General features: G+C 41.1%; 1 protein-coding gene across 2 annotated transcripts in view; it reads left to right on the plus strand.

Moving 5' to 3' along the window:
• Positions 1–20,402, plus strand: part of LPCAT2 (lysophosphatidylcholine acyltransferase 2) — a 428,744-nt gene that overhangs the window by 163,259 nt on the left and 245,083 nt on the right. For both annotated transcript variants that reach the window (XM_089692556.1, XM_089692557.1), the window contains exons 5-6: positions 12,040–12,152; positions 16,584–16,644. In XM_089692556.1, coding sequence (XP_089548682.1) covers positions 12,040–12,152; positions 16,584–16,644 — 174 coding nt within the window. The remainder of the gene's footprint in view (positions 1–12,039; positions 12,153–16,583; positions 16,645–20,402) is intronic.

Raw genomic sequence — 20,402 nt, forward strand, 5'->3', positions numbered from 1 at the left:
TAGTTGTCCAATTAAGCTGTGCATTGAGGGCGGCTTGTAAATTGGAGACATCATGTAAGGACATTATTCCACTGCACAGCTTGATGTCATCTGCAAAAATTGAAATGGTATTTTCAATCCCAGACTCTATATCATTTATAAACATATTAAAAATAAGGGTCCCAACACTGAACCTTGGGGTACACCACTAACAACCCTAGACCATTCAGAGTATGAATCATTAACCACTACTCTCTGAATACTATCTTTTAGCCAGTTTTCTATCCATTTACATACTGGTATTTCCAAGCCTGTAGACTTTACCTTACACATTAGCCGTATGTGGGGAACTGTGTCAAACGCTTTTGCAAAATCCAAGTATACCACATCCACCGCCACTCCTCTGTCCAAGGTTTTGCTCACCTCCTCATAAAAAGAAAAATAAATCAGATTTGTTTGACAACTTCTGTCTTTCATGAATCCATACTGTCTGTTGCTTAAAATATTGTTTTCCACCAAGAACTTATCTATGTGGTCTTTTAATAAACTCTCCAGTATCTTGTCAACTTCAAATGTTAAACTAACAGGTCTATAATTACTTGGTAAAGATTTTGACCACTTATTAAATATAGGTACCACATTGGCCTTACGACAATCCAGTGGTACTATGCCAGTCATTAAAGAGTCCCTAAAATTAGAAACAATGGATTTGAAATGACAGAGCTCAATTCTTTAAGGACCCATGGGTGTATGCCATCTAGTCCAGGTGCTTTATTCACCTTTATTCTGTCTAAATATTTCTGGATCATATCAATTATGAGCCAATGCGGATCATCTGGAGCTGTCCATTATGGACAAGAGCTCCCCCATGACTCTCTGTTGTTAGTGATAGAGATTATGCTATGCAGCCATATGTTACCCTAACTGGGTCACATAAACATTGCTGTGAGGAGTACATACCTGTATTTGTTCAGCTGTCTTATCATGCAGATGATTACTTATGCTATTAAACATGTATTGCAGGAATTTGGGCACATTTTATTGCAGGCCTTTGCTTGTTGCTATATTGTTGAAACTGACTTTTGAAGGCTAACATCTGGGAAAAGCAGTAATCTGATCATAGGAGTAGTTAATCATATACAATATCTGGGTGTACTCTATACAAAGACAGTATTCAGAAAGCTCCCAATGGTTTTTCTTAGCTAAACTTATGTAAAATAGATGTATTGGCTTTGTCAGTGGGTGTTTTGTAGTCCTTTGTGCTGCAAGCCTGATTCAAAAGTCAGCTTGTTAGTCACAAATCTCCCCTGTGCTGAAATAACATGTGTAATCGGGTAGATGTCACGGACTGGAGTTGTGCTCCCACCGATAAGTGAGCAGGTCACCCTGGTGGATGACACGGGTTCACCTGAGGTATGAGGTCTAAGTGCTAACCAGTATTCACCAGAGCTCTTGATGGTGGAGATGGGCTTAGTTGCATGTTAATAGAAAAAAACTTTCTGCGCTGCTATAGGTATAGATAGGACTATGGAAAAAAGCTGCAAACACCTAGACCTAAACATCGCTAGCACAAGGAACAAATTAAATAAAATAGTGTTGCGCTAATATCAATAATACTAAGGACACAATAATTGGGTGGGGAGACAAAAAAAATAACCCCAAAACAGAGGTGATCAGTATAAAGGCCTGAATCTAGACCTAATTAGGTGCAATATGAACTGTGACAAAGACAACATGAGTAATAATCAGCAAGTGAACATAAATAAATACATACAAATGTATTCGACATAATAAAACTAACACGCCCTAAATAAAAGTGCACAAAAAACATCATGCTAAGAAAACTGTGCCAAGATCAAATTGCAAAAAATATGTGCAAAACTAATCATACAAGGTGCATAAAGGTATAAATGCATGAAACTATAAATGCATCATAAATAATACATAAAAATGTAAAGGCCTGAAACCAGACCAAACCAAGTGCAATATGGATTGTGATGAAAACCATGTGCACAATAATCAACAAGTGAACATAAATGTATTCAACAGCACTAACAAGTCCTAAATAAACAAAATGGGACAACAAGCGCCGTGCAAAGAAAACTGTGACAATCAAAAAGCAAAGAAATATATGTGTAAAACTAATCATACAAAGTGCATAAAACTAAAAATGCACCTTATAATCAGGATTGATGCCAGTGAAAAACACACAGTGGAAATAAACGTGCGTCAATAAGCACAAAAAATAATTAAAGCAACGTGACATATAACAAATAATGAGTGACCATCAAAATAAACATAAGTGATCATCAAATAGGCATAAAGTCCATGTAAATACACCGCCAACTGCAAACGAACAAAGCAACTGGGTGAAATGAATGATAAATCTGTCACCGGCTAAAATGCCTCCTCACCTCCACACCAAGACCCCAAGGGGCCACACAGCTTTCACGCCTCACACTCCCAGGTCCCTTTAGCTTCATGTTAGTACCAGGTTGCGGTCCTCAGGATCGCCCCACCAGGAGGTGAACAAGCCTGGGTCCAGTAGCAGATAAGCAGGTAAGGATCAAGCAGAAGCATAGTCAGTAAACAAGCAAAAGGTCAGTAACTAATGGTTGCAGGTTGGGATTATGCAGAAGCGTAGTGGAGGAACAAGCCAAAGATCGGTAACGAATAGGAGTGAAGATATGAACGGCAACAGGAGAGACAAAATATCAGCTGGAGAGAGCACAATAATCTGGCAAACAGGAAGTGCAGAGACATGGCTTAAATCAGGAAGTTCATGGGAGGAGTAAAGAGTTCAAGACAAACAATGTTCAAGGCAGGATCATCCAGGGAATTGTCTAGTATTCCAGGTGGCTCAACAAGAAGAGTCAATGGCAGACACCGCTGTGGTCCCAGGTTCAAGTCCAGGTCCTGACAGTACTCCACTCCTCCCAGGACATCCCCTTGATGTCTTAGGGCCAGGTTTGTGAGGAAACCTCTGGCGGAATTCCCTTGTTAATCTAGGGGCATGAACAATCTCAGGCTTCCAATAATTCTCTTCTGGTCCATAACCTTCCCATTGAACCAGATATTGTAATTTGTTCCTGGCGTTAAGAATTTTCTCCACCACAAATTCTTCACCCTGTACCTCAACGGGTTGATTAATTCTTCCAGAAAAAGTATTTCCATGAAACGGTTTGAGTAGTGCTATGTGAAAAACAGGGTGAATTTTCATACTGTCAGGAAATTTTAAACGAAAAGTGACCGGGTTGATTTGAGCAGAAATCTGGAAAGGTCCCACAAGCATTTGACCCAACTTAGCAGATGGAACATGAACCTCCACATTTTTGGTAGATAACCGAACTTTATCACCCACATGAAAAGTAGGAAGTGATCTACTATGTCTGTCAGTGGCCTTCTTGTAATATTCCTGAGCCTTCTTCAATGTATTAATTAATTTCTCCTGAATCTCCTGTAATGCAGTTAATCTGTTGGTAACAGCAGGAAATGGAGTTGAGATAGGGAGATCAGGCATAAAAACTGTATGATAAACGGTGTTTAAGAAACAGGGGCTTTCGGAAGTGGAGCTATGTTTAGAGTTGTTATAAGTGAACTCTGCCATAGGAAAGTAGTCTACCCAGTCATCCTGAAGATAACTCACAAAACATCAAAGGTATTGCTCCAAAGTTTGTGTCTGGAATGGATTCACCACTGGTGGTGGAACTTACCTGCCGTGTGGGCTGCAGTACCAGGGCTGGCCAGCGAGTGCTCTCATCAGGCAGAAGCTCACTCCTGCAATCAAGCCATCACCTGAGGCTGATTGCAGGAGGTGTATTTAAGGAATGGCCAGGCCTGCAGTCAGTGCCTTGGTGTATTGTTCCCATGAGCCCCTGTACCTGCATCCTGTCTGCTTCCTGCCTTATCCTGACTCTGCTTGAACTCTGCCTGCACCGACCTCGCCTACTCCTGACCAATCTTCTGCCTACTCCTTGTACCTTGTCTGCCCGTTCGCTACCGACCTGGCCCGCCTGAATACGTTGTGCTCCATATATATATATATGTATATATATATATATATATATATATATAGTATATATATATATCAGTTTAGGTTTGGGTTTGTTTCACCTTGTTGTATGTATTTGTGTTAGCTTTGGGTTTGGTTTGTTGCACTGCATTTATGTTTGTATTGTCCTTAATAAATTATCTTGTTTACACGCTATACCTGAAGTCTGTGTTTCCGTGTCAGTCCACACACCTCTGGTCATTCCCGGAGCCCTGACTGTTTGATTGGTCCTCTCAGTCTGGCTATTAGACTGAGGATAAAAAGCAAAGGACAGATTGTTATCCCCAAAGCTGAGCAAAAACTTTTCCAAAATTTTCAACTAAACTGTACTCCTCTGCCAAACACCACATCATCAGGAATTCCATGTAGTTTAAAATCTTCTCAAACCATTACCTCTGCAGATTGTTCTGCAGAGGATACCCCCTTAAATGGTATAAAAAAAGCCACCTTGGTGAGACGGTCGACAACTACCAGAATAGTGGTCATCCCTTTTAAAGGGGGGGGGGGGAATCGACTATGAAGCCCACAGAAATTGACCCCCATGGTCTTGATGGAACAGGCAGTGGTTGAAGTAACCCCAGAGGAGAAGATCAGGGTGTTTTATTGCGAGCACAGGTCAGACATGAGGCCACATAACTCTTGACATCTTTCTTGTATCCAGGCCACCAAATAGAACATGATAAAAGTTCTTCTGTCCTGGAAACCTGAAAATGACCAGCAAGTTTAGAGTCGTGAACAAACCTGAAGGCTTCTACCTGGACTGATTCAGGTACATAGAGGTGGTGAGCTTGAGTCCAAAAGCTGTTTTTGTAATCAAGGTTAACGTCCTTAGGAGGATGATTGAGAAGTGGGTCATTCTCATACCCCTCCTTGAGAAGATTCAAAAATGTCTTAGAACTAGAAAGTTCTTTTGAGGCAGGATTGTTCCTCTGGTGACCATAAAAAGAGCATCCCTTTCTTCATCATCTCCTTAATTGGAGCAATTACCTTGAAGAAATTATTTAAGAATCTTCTGTAAAAGTTGGCGAATCCAACAAATCGTTGTATTTCCTTAACAATCCTAGGGACAGGCCAATCCACCTGTTAGGGATCCGGGTATGACCAGAAATGTGTGGACTGACACAGGGAAGTAGCAGGCTTCAGGAACACAGGCGTAGTCAGGGCTGGAGAGGTGGAATGGTCAGGCAGGCCCCTAGGTACTGTCAGGCACCACCCGGCGGGATCTCTAGTACCCACAGAACGGGATTCCCCAGGGCGCGGAGTCTAAGCCCCAGTCTGCCTTTTCACCAGAGCCCCTGATGGTGGGGATGGACTTGGCGCAGGACTGAGACCAGGTCGCGGCCCCTGAGTGCACCCAACTGTGGTAGAGGGGTCCACCGAGGGTATGTACCGTGGGAAAGCCTGACGTGAAGAGGCTGGCAGACCTGGTAACAGGGACAGATCCGTGCGGGATGGATGGATCGTCTGGGTAGCGTCAGGGGTAGTCAGGCAGGCCAGGTCAGCAATGTGTGGGCAGTGAGGTACCGGAGGAGCAGGCAGAGAATAGTCAGGGTCACAAGTCAGGTTCAGTAACTCACGGGCAGCGCGGTACAGAGGATCAGGCAGAAGGATGGTCAGGTAAGCCAGGGATCAAGCAGGAGAAGTCAGCAGAGGTCAAGATCAGGCAGGGTCGGCAACAAATCAGATAGTCAGCAGATCAGGAACACAGGATACCAGGTACAGGGGCTCATGGGAAACAATACACCAAGGCCCTGATCACAGGCCTGGTCCTGCTTAAATACACCTCCAGCAATCAGCTTCAGCTGATGGCTGACTGCAGGAGTGAGCTTCTGGTTGCTGAGAGCACCCGCTGGCAAGCCCTGGTACTGCAGCCCACATGGCAGGTGAGTCCCACCACCAGTGGTGAATCCATTCCTGACACCACCACTGCTTTGATCTGATTGGGATCCATGCTCATTCCTTCTGGAGAAATGATGTAGCCCAAGAACTGGATCTGAGTTTGTTCAAACTCACATTTCTCTAGTTTGATGTAAAGTTAATTCTGCCTCAGTCTCTCGAAGAGAGTAAAGACATGCTTGCAATGTTCCTCTAAATTATCAGAAAAAAATGAGTATATCATCCAGATATGCAATTACATACTGGTCCAACAAATCTCGAAAAACATAATTAATGAAATGAAAGTTACAGGAGCATTGCGAAGTCCAAAGGGCATGACCAAAGATTCAAAATATCCATATCTGGTTCTGAAAGCAGTTTTCCAATCATCTCCAGGACGAATGCGGTCAAGCTTGTATGCCCCCGTAAATCTAATTTGGTTAGAACTCCTGATGGTGGAGATGGGTTTAGCTGCATGTTAGTACCAGGTTGCGGTCCTGAGGATTGCTCCACCAGGAGGTGAACAAGCTGGGGTCCTGTAGTAGAGAAGCAGGTAGGGATCAAACAGAAGCTTAGTGAGTAAACAAGCCAAAGGTCAGTAACTAATGGTTGCAGGTTGGGATTAAGCAGAAGCGTAGTCAAGGAACAAGCCAAAGATCAGTAACGAATAGGAGCGAAGATATGAACGGCAACAGGAGAGGCAAGATATCAGCTGGAAAGAGCACAATAATCTGGAAAACAGGAAGTGCAGATACATGGCTTAAATGAGGTAGTTCATGGGAGGAGCAAAGAATTCAAGGTTCAAGATAAACAATGTTCAAGGCAGGATCATCCAAGGAATTGTTCAGGGAACTATCCAGCATTCCAGGTGACACAACAAGGAAGACTCAATGCCAGACATCGCTGCAGCAATCTGTTCCTGGTCTGCATGCTTGGATAAAGGTCTGGTGTGTATTTTGGGGGGAACCCATGCTTTTTTTCTATTTTTGTGCAATGTTCCCCCCTAAATCCTATATTAGACCTGAAGAGACTGGTATGGAATTTGGATTTTTTTTTTAAGTGGTTCACCTCTAAAATCTATTCCAGACACTCATCAAGGGTAAAACGTATGGTATGAACATTTTATGTGGAACCTTTTGTTGTTTTTTTACAATCCATAGGAGACCCTCATCAAGGACAAGTGTCTGGTAAGGATGTGGAGGCAAATCTTGCCTGCTTTGTTTACATGCTGAACAAACTGACAGGGAAAAGTAATTTAAAGGCTGGTAAATTAAATGTTTTTTTCTTTGTAAAAGCCAATTTTGCTTGTGTACATCATAAAAATTTGCTACTTCACAGGCAGTTTTAAAGCATTCCCCAAGTGAGGTATTTAAAGAATTGTACATTTTAATTTTACCATTTAAGCCATTTTTGTTTGTCTTGGTACATGCTTCTCCTGCCAGTGCCCAGCTCCCTATGCCCTTGGTTTGTCAGTCCCTTGCCTATTAGTGTTTAAAATAGACAGTTGATTTTCAAGATTCATCTCCTATTGACATTAGTAAGGTTTTCAATAAAGTTTGCAATCTGTAGAGTTTTGGACATGTTCGCTGATCCTGTCCTCCAGTCAAACCCAAATAGATTCGCTCATCACTAATCCTGGGTTACCCTCGGCTGAGGGTAGATATCTCACACAGGACCTCACGTGAAATTGTATCTTAGGACAAGGCAGGCTTTAAGAAGTGTCTAAAGCATATTAAGCACCTGGCTAACCTATTTACATATGCTTTCCCTCCATGTTATGCAGACTTTATTATGTACAGTATGTTCAGAAAAAGCTACCTTGGCTTTCTCTCCTCACCACTAAAATGACTGCCCTCCAGAACCTTACAGGCTTGCATTTAATAATTCACAATTTAACCACTTGCTGCCCACCAGCAGTAAATTTACTGCAAGCAGCTACAGGCTAGGTGAGGTACGGGTACCTCACCTAGCATATGCGCAGTGCTCGAACCCACCCAAGGGGGCATTCAGCTGCTCGAATCTATGACCCATCACAGCAGATCACAGTGCTCTGTACCTGGCTGGTGTGAGCGGCTGGGGTATCATGTGATTGCTATCACTTGATTACAATGTACGCAAAACTGTCATGAATGGATTCCATTCATGACAGCTTGCTTACTGTTGTGATGCTGTGATTGGCACCATGTACCATGGAATTAGCTATAGCCAATAACAACATCACTCTTTGTTGAACAGAGGTATACAGTTTGTGTCCAGGTTTTGGAAACTATATTGCACTCTGTACTAGCCTGTCCTTTTCTTCTTTGTACCACCCCCAAACTAATGGGCAAACTGAACAGACAAAGCAATCACCAGAAACATAGCTCTACTGCTTCTTTTCAAAAATGGTCCTCAGCCCTGCCATAGGCTTAGGTCAACTCAAATGATTGGCCTCCTTCTTCCTTAGATGTTCTTGCTGCGAACAGTACTGTCTAGACTTTCTTTGAAATTTTAGCAAACCCCAGGCTTAGCTTTCTTCCAGTTTTGGCTCTTAGAAACAACTTGCCAATCACCTTTGCCCCCAGGTTCCTCAATGTAAGGTCTGGATTTTTATGAAAATCTTTCCTCAAGGTTCCCACTCAAAATCTAGCTCACAGGTTAATCAGTCTTTATCAAATTGTTCAACAGAGGAAGAATTATGTTAGGAGCATCATTGTTGCTAGGCATTGGTCAGCTCACACTTCTCTGCCTCTTCTGTCCTGATATACTACAGTGCTCAAGTCACCCTATTAAAGTGGAGTTCCACTCACCCTGTCAAAAAATAAAAGTCAGCAGCTACAAAAACTGTAGCTGCTGACTTTTAAAAAACAGTCACTTACCTGTCCCTTGGTCCCCCGGTATGTCCCCCGCAGCCCATTTCACCGGCCGTCCTGTATTCCAGGAGGCCGGCATCTTCAGTGTGAGCACCCGGCTGTGCTGCTTGCAGCTCCACAGCTGGGTACCCACTGCACATGCACTTCATGACTGGTCCTGTAGTCTACTGGGACCTGTCACGTGTCCCAAAAGACTACAGGGAGGGAGGACACCTTCCGCTTCCGATCGCCTGGGCGATCAGACGGGAAGTGGAAGCGGGTACCTGTCAAATTCGGTACCCACTCCCCCAAAGGTGCCAATCCTTAATGGGGTGCGGGGGAGCAGTCCTTAAAGTGGAACTTCCCTTTTTGGGTGGAGCTCCGCTTTAAGTGTTATTTACACCTGACCCCTGAACTGTGTACATTACCCACTCCTGACACCTGTGCAATGTACATTACACATCTGACCCCTGCACTTATGTGTTATCCACACTTGATTCCTGAACTATGTACATTGCCCATTCCTTACCCCTCCGTGCTGTACATTACCCACTCCGAAATCCTGTACTCTGTGCATTACCCACTTCAGACCCCTGAACTATGTAAATTATATACCTGACCCCTGCACTTTTGTGTTTTACCCACTCTTGTCCCCTGAACTATATACATTACCCACTCCTGATCCTTACACTATATACATTACCTACTCCTGATACTTACATTTCATTATACAGTGGGGCAAAAAAATATTTAGTCAGCCACCAATTGTGCAAGTTCTCCCACTTAAAAATATGAGAGAGGCCTGTAATTGGCATCATAGGTAGACCTCAACTATGAGAGACAAAATGAGAAAACAAAATCCAGATAATCACATTGGCTGATTTGGAAAGAATTTATTTGCAAATTATGGTGGAAAATAAGTATGTGGTCAATATCAAAAGTTCATCTCAATACTTTGTTATATATCCTTTGTTGGCAATGACAGAGGTCAAACGTTTCCCTGTAAGTCTTCACAATTTTGGCACACACTGTTGCTGGTATGTTGGCCCATTCCTCCATGCAGATCTCCTCTAGAGCAGTGATGTTTTGAGGCTGTCGCTGGGCAACACGGACTTACAACTCCCTCCAAAGGTTTTCTATGGGGTTGAGATCTGGAGACTGGCTAGGCCACACCAGGACCTTGAAATGCTTCTTACGAAGCCACTCCTTCATTGCCCAGGCGGTATGTTTGGGATCATTGTCATGTTGGAAGACCCAGCCACGTTTCATCTTCAATGCCCTTGCTGATGAAAGGAGGTTTGCACTCAAAATCTCACGATACATGGCCCCATTCATTCTGTCCTGTACATGGATCAGTCGTCCTGGTCCCTTTGCGGAGAAACAGCCCCAAAGCATGATGTTGCCACCCCCATGCTTCAAAGCAGGTATGGTGTTCTTTGGATGCAACTCAGCATTCTCTCTCCTCCAAACACTACGAGTTGTGTTTCTACCAAACAGTTCTATTTTGGTTTCATCTTACCATATGACATTCTCCCAATCCTCTTCTGGATCATCCAAATGCTCTCTAGCAAACTTCAGACGGGCCCGGACATGTACTGGCTTAAGCAGGGGGACACGTCTGGCACTGCAGGATCTGAGTCCCTGGCGGCGTAGTGTGTTACTGATGGTAGCCTTTGTTACGTTGGTCCCAGCTCTCTGCAGGTCATTCACTAGGTGCCCCCGTGTGGTCCTGGGATTTTTGCTCACCGTTCTTGTGATTTGACCCCACAGGGTGGGATCTTGCGTGGAGCCCCAGATCGAGGGAGATTATCAGTGGTCTTGTATGTCTTCCATTTTCTAATGATTGCTCCCACAGTTGATTTGTTCACACCAAGCTGCTTGCCTATTGCAGATTCAGTCTTCCCAGCCTGGTGCAGGTCTACAATTTTGTTTCTGGTGTCCTTCGACAGCTCTTTGGTCTTCACCATAGTGGAGTTTGGAGTGTGACTGTTTGAGGTTGTGGACAGGTGTCTTTTATACTGATAACAAGTTCAAACAGGTGCCATTGATATAGGTAATGAGTGCAGGACAGAGGAGCCTCTTAAAGAAGAAGGTACAGGTCTGTGAGAGTCAGAAATCTTGCTTGTTTGTAGGTGACCAAATACTTAGTTTTCACCATAATTTGCAAATAAATTCTTTCCAAATCAGCCAATGTGATTGTCTGGATTTGTTTTCTCATTTTGTCTCTCATAGTTGAGGTCTACCTATGATGCCAATTACAGGCCTCTCTCATCTTTTTAAGTGGGAGAACTTGCACAATTGGTGGCTGACTAAATACTTTTTTGCCCCACTGTACCTGATATACACCTGATACTTGCACTCTATATGGTACATACTTTTGACCTCTGTGCCCTGTACAAGTTTTAAACTCTTCCATTGGTAGCACAATTTTGCCACACCTAAATATCTCCACAATACAAACTGCCTGCAGACTATGGAGTGACAGTAGTTGTGGGGAGAAAGGGGTGTGTGGGGGGATTGTAATGTGTAACATGCTTCAGAAGATGAACCTAGCCTTTAAAGTGTGGATTCAGGGTAGAACATGTAACATGTTCCAGCATCTGCAGCCTCTCCCCCCCTCCCTGTGACAGCGGGCAGGGGATCTTCTCTCTGCACCCACTGTTGCTATTTGAAAAAGAGCATGGTGGTGTGAAGGTCCACCCACATGGCCATGTCATTCCTTCACAGTTTATTCTGTATGAATGCATACAAGTAGCTTCAGCCATTGCACCTGATGGCTTGTAGTTCTCAATGAATTACAAGGGCACTAATGAACCCTCTAGTAGTCCATTGATTCTTCCTGCTCTCAGATAACTGCCTGCTCCTATGAGGTATAGGCAGAACACTATGCTGAGAGTCAACAGGAGCTTGAGAATGTACCTGTATTCTGCTGATCGTTGGTGCAATGTTCTGGAGGGTTCTTAGAAAAAAAAATATTACATGCATATTTTGTTACCTGCAAAAAATATGCATTTATTATTTTTTTCCCAAAAAGAGAACTTATTCTTTGACACACTGTTTGCTGAAAAGGTAAGGAAAATCGTGTCTCTTTTTGAATTCATTTATTAAATTGAAAAGGTTGCTCTAATTAAGTTTCTGTACCCCTTCATACATTCAGCTAATCTTACATGACAATGACAATACTAAAGCACAGGCACTCAATCGCCTGGCAGCTCCTGTTAGAATGAGGAAGTGATGTTGTTACCCTAGTGAGACTGCAGTTTCTGGAGTGGTAAATTTATCAGATGTATCTCTGTGTTGTAGGTATCCTCCATTCCCTCCAGCCTATAATGGTGTCACGAACAGATCCTGATTCTAGAAAAAACACAATCAATGAAATAACAAAGCGTGCAACATCAGAAGGAGAATGGCCACAGGTTTGAAGTTCTTTTATATGGCAAATTTGCTGAGTTTAGCTTGTATACCTTCTCAGTTCCTTAAATTGAATAATATTTTTGTATTCTGGCCTTCAGTTAACCTGTTCCTGCTGGCCTTATGCGGCCTCTTGGCAGGTGGGCTTTAACGCTGAACGGCCGCATATATGCTGCCCTATGTAAACAGTTTTCTGTACCTTCCTTTGGCAAGAAGGGGTTAAATAGAACTGATTGCTCAATGATGTGCAGCTTATTTTAATCAGATATTATGCCCCCAATGACAAACAGCTGTCCATTATTACACACTTGTTCAGGGTCATTTAATAATATGCGACAGAGACACTCAGTATAACAGGAGATGCCAACATCACTCTACCCCCCCCTTGACAAAAGAATATCAATGGGTGTGACGTCTGCCCCATACTCTAATCCATCTTTCCAAGCTTTCTGTGCACTTCTTTTTTATTACTCATTAAAAGTTGCCTGAAGGGAGTTGCACCCAAATAAATAGGACTATACTTACTTCTCACATTAACCTTCCCCACCTGCACCTTTCCCTTTTCTGTATTCTGTCTTCTCTGCTTTGACTATCTTCTCAGACTGATGCTCATTACAATGCCGCCTCTAATCTTTTTCTACATAGCCTTTGCTCCATGGATACATTTTTACTGACTCACCATCTTGGCAGTAGGTAGTGCTAGATGCAGCGTTACCTTTCACCATACAACTATCTTCCCATATAGATTACTTACTCTCAAATACTGAAGAAGGTCTGTTTGTCAGGCTCAGATATTACTATGTAAAGCTATGTATTTATATGCCAATATAATTTGCACAACTGAGTTGCATAGACTGTAAGTCCAAATATCTAAGAATAGCACACACACGCATACTATATATATAGTACATTGAATATAAAATGAAAGAATGTAAAGGCACAGCCTACGGCCAAAATTACCATTCGATTTCCATTTTGAATATGGACATCAGGATATTAGCTAAAATTATAGTAGACAAATTAAAAACACATCTTGGGGATGCTGTTCACCAGGATCAGGTGAGATTTATTCCTGGTCGCAGATTCCCCTTTGTCCATTGGATCAGATGGGATGGTAGTCAGATGGAAATGGACTGCCCATAGAGGACAGCGGGCTGTAGTCAATGAGGACTACATGCAAACAGCCATTAAGGCTGACGGAAGTTGAATTTTTCGCATTCACAGAATACTGTGAACATGTGACATGGGCGGAGCCCTGTGTGGCCATGTTTCTTTAAAATTGTGACAGCTAGGGGGGGAGAACATGCTCTGCTAGCTGTCAAAATGCGGGATTGGGTGGGATCAGGGGCTGGTTCTTTCGTAGTATTTTACATGTTACACCCTGAATATGGGTGTAACATGTTATGAATGGTGAACTTATCCTTTAAAGACAAACATTGTCTCTCAGGAAACCTTTTAACCACTTATAGTGCAATAATCTAGAAAGCAGTAAAGTATGAGGGGATGAGAGACACTGCACACCACTAGCTCAACAGGTGGAAAAAAATGTGAACGTCTTAGCCTTGGAATCCTCCTAATCCACACCCCTCTGATGGATTTCGCACATCCCACTGGGGCTTAGTCATAGAGGTATGACTAAACCTTGGTGAGCATGCAAAAATGCATCACAGGGACGTGGCTTAGGAGGAATGCAAACCTGAGGCTGTTCACATTCTTCTCTACCTGTTGAGCTAGTGGGGTGCTGTATTCTCTTATTCCCTCATTGTCTCTTAGAAGGCATTTTAAAAAAACTCACATTTTGAAGGGCACTAGACAGGGATGTGCGCTGTCACCAATGCTTTTTGTCCTAGTGCTGGAAGCCTTCCTTCATAAAATTAGGCATATTGAGGGCATTATAAATACTAAACCCTTTCGCACTATGGAACAATGATTAAATCTACACTACAAAATAACAACCAAACAACTGCCGTACTAAAAATACTTTTAAACTGTGAAACAGTGTGAAAATAGTGGAACTCCAAAACCTTCAGTCAGTGCAGGGCTAATGATTAGTGAAACTGGTACATACTGTATAGAAACAAATCACTTTTTATATAATACTTTGATGGGAAAGAATAAAAAAATCTATAGTATACTGTAAATCAAAAAAGAACAAACAATCCATTGCTATAATTGTATACCGTGAAACTCCAAAATCTTCATAAAGAAAACAACTTTCCCACAGTTCCAATGAAAAATCTGTGAAAATGTATAACTGAATAATTTAATCTCCAACTCCAAATGTTCACTAATTGTGTCTGTCAATCAATAAGACAAAACTCTCAAGGTGCTTCCTACAGAGGTATGGGCATTCAGTTAAAAAGCTGGAGGAAGTGTAAATCGACTTTGACTAGTGCACTCCTAGCCCATTGAAAACTACAAGCCGTCTGCCGAGGTGGAATATGAGACTTGTCATTTATTCATTCACAGATCCATGTCAATGAATGGTGGAGTTGTGCAGGATACTGATTTTAACAGTGACCGTGCCTGCAGGAATGAGGACCCCTGACCATTGTCACAGAAGGAGGGTTTCACGGGCTGAGGCAGAGGATGTTGGAACATGTGCCATGTTAAACTCTAAATATGAGTGTAATATGTAATATGCTCCAAAAGGTGAACTTATCATTTAATTTATGGTTACTGACACTGTCAGGCTCTGCCCCAGTGCTCTGTTTAGCAGAATCGGTACTGTAACGAAGAAGCAGACATCCGGCGGCTGTCCCACTCCTCATCGCTCACAGAGCTGCAGTGTACTCCCAATCAAACTCTGCTGACTGTGTTAGGTTCCACCTTTACATGTTTCCTCATCTAAGACTTTGTCAAGGGGATTCCCTTGACAAAGTCTTCGCTGACAAAACATAGAGAGGAGACTAACACTGTCAGCCAATTAGGATTGAGATTACATTGCAGCTCTGTGAGCAATGAGGAGTGGGGCAGGCAGTGGTTGGCAGATGTCTGCTACTTCTTCACAGTGCTGCTTTAGCTGTACAGATCAGTTGTGTTTAGCCTGCAGCCTTGTAATGTGATGCAAGTATGCCAACAATGTGTATAATAAAGGTGTGGTAAACATTATCATGCAATATGAGACTTCTATTATTGCTTGTATCCATGTATCCTTGATTATGAGAAACCACAGTGGTTAGTGGAGGAGGACTGTTCCAGATGCTGAACAAGTGGATTCCTCATCTGTCTGTATTGAGATAGGCAAACACTTCTGATGAGTGCAAGTCATGAAGTGTGGAGAAGGAGGCACTGTGGGAGTTTTGTCTTATTGATAGACAGCTACTCTGGGTGATCATTTGGAGTTGGAGATTAAATTATTCAGTTATACATTTTCACTGCTTTTTCATTGGAACCATTGTGATTTGTTTATATAATGAACTATTTATAACATCAATGATTTGGCCCGTTTGTTTATTCTTGCCAAAGGTAATTAGCACACATTAGTTCATCAATATCATACTCCTCTCCTGATATTGAAGTACTTTTAGGCAACTATGTTTCTACACAAATTTATATCCGAGACCATCCCAGGATAATTGTCATCAGGAAAGAGAAAATGAAGATATGGAAATAGACTTGCTGTAATTACTTTTCCAAGAATCTTTCATAGTAAAACTCAAGGAAATTGCATACCTATTGTTTAATTGTAAGCTATTTTGTAATTATTATAATGTATGCTTGTACCGTTAGTTTTAGGAAAGACTGAGGTGGTGTTAATAGGTTAGCCTCTCTAAATTCTGTCTACTTTATGTCCCTTTTAAGTTAATGGATCACCTCTTAAATTAACTATTATTTTGTGGAAGATTCTTGGAAAACAAATTACTGGTAAGTCTACTTTGGGACTCTAGGCAAGATTCAAATTGTTGTCACCCAAGGTTCACATATTTTTAATTGAATTTTAAAACGGAGTTAAAATTTTACAGAACCACTGCTTTTCAGTTTACTTATTAATTTTTTTGTGGTGCTTTTAACTATCTATTAAAAAGCCCACTACACTGTGGGAAAAGGACTTATGTAGGTTTTTAATATAACTCAAGAACTAATTTTTCATGTTCAAACGATTGGTGATTGGGACACAGTACCATACACCCAATAAGACAATAAAGCATAAACATTTAAAAGAAATATGTAAGAGTTATTTAAAAAGTTTATGTTAATATGCATAGCATTGCAATAAAACAGTGTCTAAGCCTAATGTTTTAAAGCCATTGCTCCTCACCACCATGGATGAATACAGTTACTAGCAAATTGCAAATGTTTTTTTAAGGAATCTCTTATACAGCCTTACAGAGGGAATACAGTCTGAGCATATTTTAGCAAGTACTGTTGCTGTGTGTATTCATAGCCGCTGTTAAACTCAATGCCACCTCCTCCCCCCTTTTTTTTTTTACCAGGTTTTGATTTTTCCAGAAGGTACTTGTACAAATCGCTCCTGTTTAATATCATTTAAGCCAGGTAAGTTTTGAACATAGAATGACTATTTATTGAACTATTTTAACTGTGGTGTAATACACTTTATTTTATTTCTGTGCTTTTGATTTTCTGAAAACTGTGTGTGGTGTTCAAAAGAATGCTTTCTTATACAATGCCTTACATTTATCCTTATCCTACTAATTGGAATGGTGGTGCAGTAACATCTACTATAACCAGCAAGCAGTAGAGTATGCCTACATAATATAGCTGCTGTAGCTCACAGAAAACCCTAATGATTTTAGGAATTATGTCACTGCCATACATAATTTAGAAACATTTTTTGGCAGGATCAGAAGCCCAGCAGCTGTTTAAATAGATTAACACTAACTAAGGCTGTGGCTGCAGGTCTATACCCTGGCTGGACCCCTTGTATTCACTGTAACACACTGCCATTTTTAAGCAACACTTTGAAAAACACATAAGAACTTAAGCAGGACATTGAATGCATAGTTACCGACTGTCACGGATTGCCCTCGACGATCACGAATATTTGAATGAAGTCCCGCCATTGCTGTGTCCCGGACAAAAAAGTAAAAAAAAAAATTAAACACTTTCCTGGTCCCATTTGTTCAGAGGGGAAGGGGGGCCGCGGCACACTGTGGACTATTTTTCCATTTTTGGGAGCGGCAGAGTAATCTGCTGTGCCGCTGTTTCTTATTAATAAACAAAACTCCTGGCCACTTTTGTATCAATCTGCTGGAGCAATGTAAAAGAGGCTGGGAGCGACACAGAACACGGCAAGTGACACAGAACGGTGTTGGAGACCCATCCCCCCCCCCCCCACTTCCACCCCCAGAAGCTCGGTCCAGGCACTGCCATTGAGCACACTGGCACCCCCATCATACCTGAGGTAGAAAGGCTTTGCAGTGTGAGTTGGTGGGAGGGGGTGAAGCCAGCCTCAGAGATGATCATGCTCTGCCCCCATTCGTTCTAGTGAAGTGCCAGCAATGGAGCTAAGCTCTGTGCTGGTGCTAGGGATTTGCAAATCTGCTGTGCTTCTATAGAAGTGAAAAAAGTCTGCATTGGGCATAGCTCTCCTTTTTTTCATGTAGCATTAGCAGTGACTGTGAGAAATTGGGTTTAAAACTACACTGTCCAATTTCTCACAGTGCTACATGAAAAGGGAGATTTTTTTACTTCTATCTAAAATTTTAGAAAAAAGTGCTGTTAGCTGACAAAAATGGTATATATTTTCATGTAGCATGTTCTGACTGAGAAATTGGACAGTGTAGTTTTAAACCCAATTTCTCACAGTCAGTGCTTGCTGACGCCATCACTAAGGCCACGACCACAATTGAATGCTCCACCCCCAGTTAAAATAATACTCTGCTCACACCAACTTTCTGGACATACAGAAAAAAAAAAGTGTGTTCCTAAAATATTTTTTTGGAAATGTTGGCAACTATGTGAATAAAAATCAATATTGTCATTCAACTTTTCATAGGATTGTGCCATCATTATTTTCTTTTGGAATATACCATGCAAAAACCTTTTTATTTTTCTTCATTTGCTGAAGTGATGCAATGTATTTTGATCTTAGACGATCCCCTATTGTACACTGCCTCTGTACACTCCCCTTGTGTATGAAGGAATACTGTATAATGAGAATGCACTATGGTAATTTTAATTTGGTGCGCTATAATCAAAAAAAAATGAAAATTTGGAAAAAAAACTATATTTTCTACTTTCGGCTATAAAAAAATATATATCGTAAACTCAAAGTTAGTCATAAATTTAAGCCAAAATGTATTCTGTTACATGTTTTTGGTAAAAAAAATCCCAATAAGTGTATATTGATTGCTTTGTGTGAAAGTTAGTGTCTACAAACTATGGTAAAGATACTGTAATTTATGCCATTTTTTGCTATACAGCTCTGCACTAATTTAACTGACAATTGCGCGGTCATGCAAAGCTGTACCCAAACAAAATTTATGTCCTTTCTTTCACACAAATAGAGATTTCTTTTGATGGTATTTGATCACCTGTGCACTTTTTATTTTTTGCGCTGTAAACAAAAAAACACAAAATTTTGAAAAAAAACAATATTTTCTCATTTCTGTCATAAAATATATCCAAAAAACTCAAATTTTCATCATAAATTTAGCCAACATGTATTCTGCTACATGTTTTTGGTAAAAAAATCCTAATACGTGTATATTGGTTGCTTTGTGTGAAAGTTATAGCATCTACAAACTATGGTATAGATAATTTGAAATTTACATAGGTTTTACTTTCTGGCTGCCTATCACATTTCTTGAGGTGCTAAAATACCAGGATGGTAAAAACACTCCCAAATGACCCCTTTTCAGAAAGTAGACACCCTTAGCTATCTGCTGAGAGGCATATTGAGTCCATGGAAGATTTATTTTTTTCCACGTTTCTGGAAAATGACAAAAACTTTTTTTTTTTTTACACAAAGTTGTCACTTAAATGATATATTGCTCACAAAAGCCATGGGTATATGTGGAATTACACCCCAAAATACATTCTGCTACTTCTACTCAGTATGGGGATACTACATGTGTGAGACTTTTTGGAAGCCTAGCCACATACAGGAGCCTGAAATCCAATGACCACTTTGAAAGCCTGAAGGTGCGTAACTTCTTCATTTCACTTCCTCACTACCTATCACAGTTTCGGAGGCTCTGAAATGCCAGGATAGCACCAAACCCCCCCAAGTGACCCCTTTTTGGAAAGTAGACACCCCACGGAATTTAAAAAGAGGCATGGTAAGTATTTTGCAGATCTAATTTTTTTCTCACAAGGTTTTGAAATATAAAACAAAATAAAAAATATGTTTTTGTTTTCTTTCTTCATTTTACAAAAACTTGAGGCAACAAACAAGATCTGCAAAATACTCACCATGCTAATTATCAAATTCCTTGGGGTTTCTACTTTCCAAAAATGGGTCATTTGGGGTGGTTTGGTGCTATTCTGGCATTCCAGGGCTTCCGAAACTGTGATAGGTAGTCAGGAAGTGTAATGAGGAAATAAAGCCCTTTAAAGGACTGAAGGTGCTTATTGGATTTTGGGGTCCTGTGCTTGACTAGACTGCCAAAATGTCTTTCACATGTGGTACCCCCATACTCGGGAGAAGTAGCAGAATGTATTTTGTCGCGTAATTTCACATATACCTATGGCATGTGTGAGCAATAAATTATTTAAATTACAATTTTGTGTAAATTTTTTTTTTGTCATTTTCCAAAAACTTGTGGTAAAAAAATAAATTCTTCTATTGATTCAACATGCCTCTCAGCAAATAGTTTGGGGTGTTTACTTTCCGAAAAGGGGTCATTTTGGGGGTGGTGGCATTTTATGCCAAGCATTAGAAGTTTATGCCACACATCACACACTCTTCTAACCACCTGAAGACCAAGCCTTTTCTGACACTTTTTGTTCACATTAAAAAAAATCGGTATTTTTGCTAGGAAATTAATTTGAACCCCCAAACATTATATATTTTTTTAGAGCAGACACCCTAGTGAATAAAATGGTGGGTGCTGCAATTTTTTATCTCACATAGTACTCACACAACGATTTTTCAAACGCAATTTTTTTAAAAAATATACACTTTTTGTAATTTTAATGCACAAAAACACAATATATTGGCCAATTATTTGGTAAGATATAAAAGGTGATGCTATGCTGAGTAAATAGATACCAAATATGACATGCTTTAAAATTGCGCATGCCCCGTGCAATGGCAACAAACTGCATACATTTTTAATATCTATAGGCAA

Source organism: Staurois parvus, unplaced genomic scaffold (genome assembly GCF_062004578.1).
Source record: "Staurois parvus isolate SC_StPar_1 unplaced genomic scaffold, SC_StPar_1.0 ptg000594l, whole genome shotgun sequence".
Lineage (NCBI taxonomy): Eukaryota > Metazoa > Chordata > Amphibia > Anura > Ranidae > Staurois > Staurois parvus.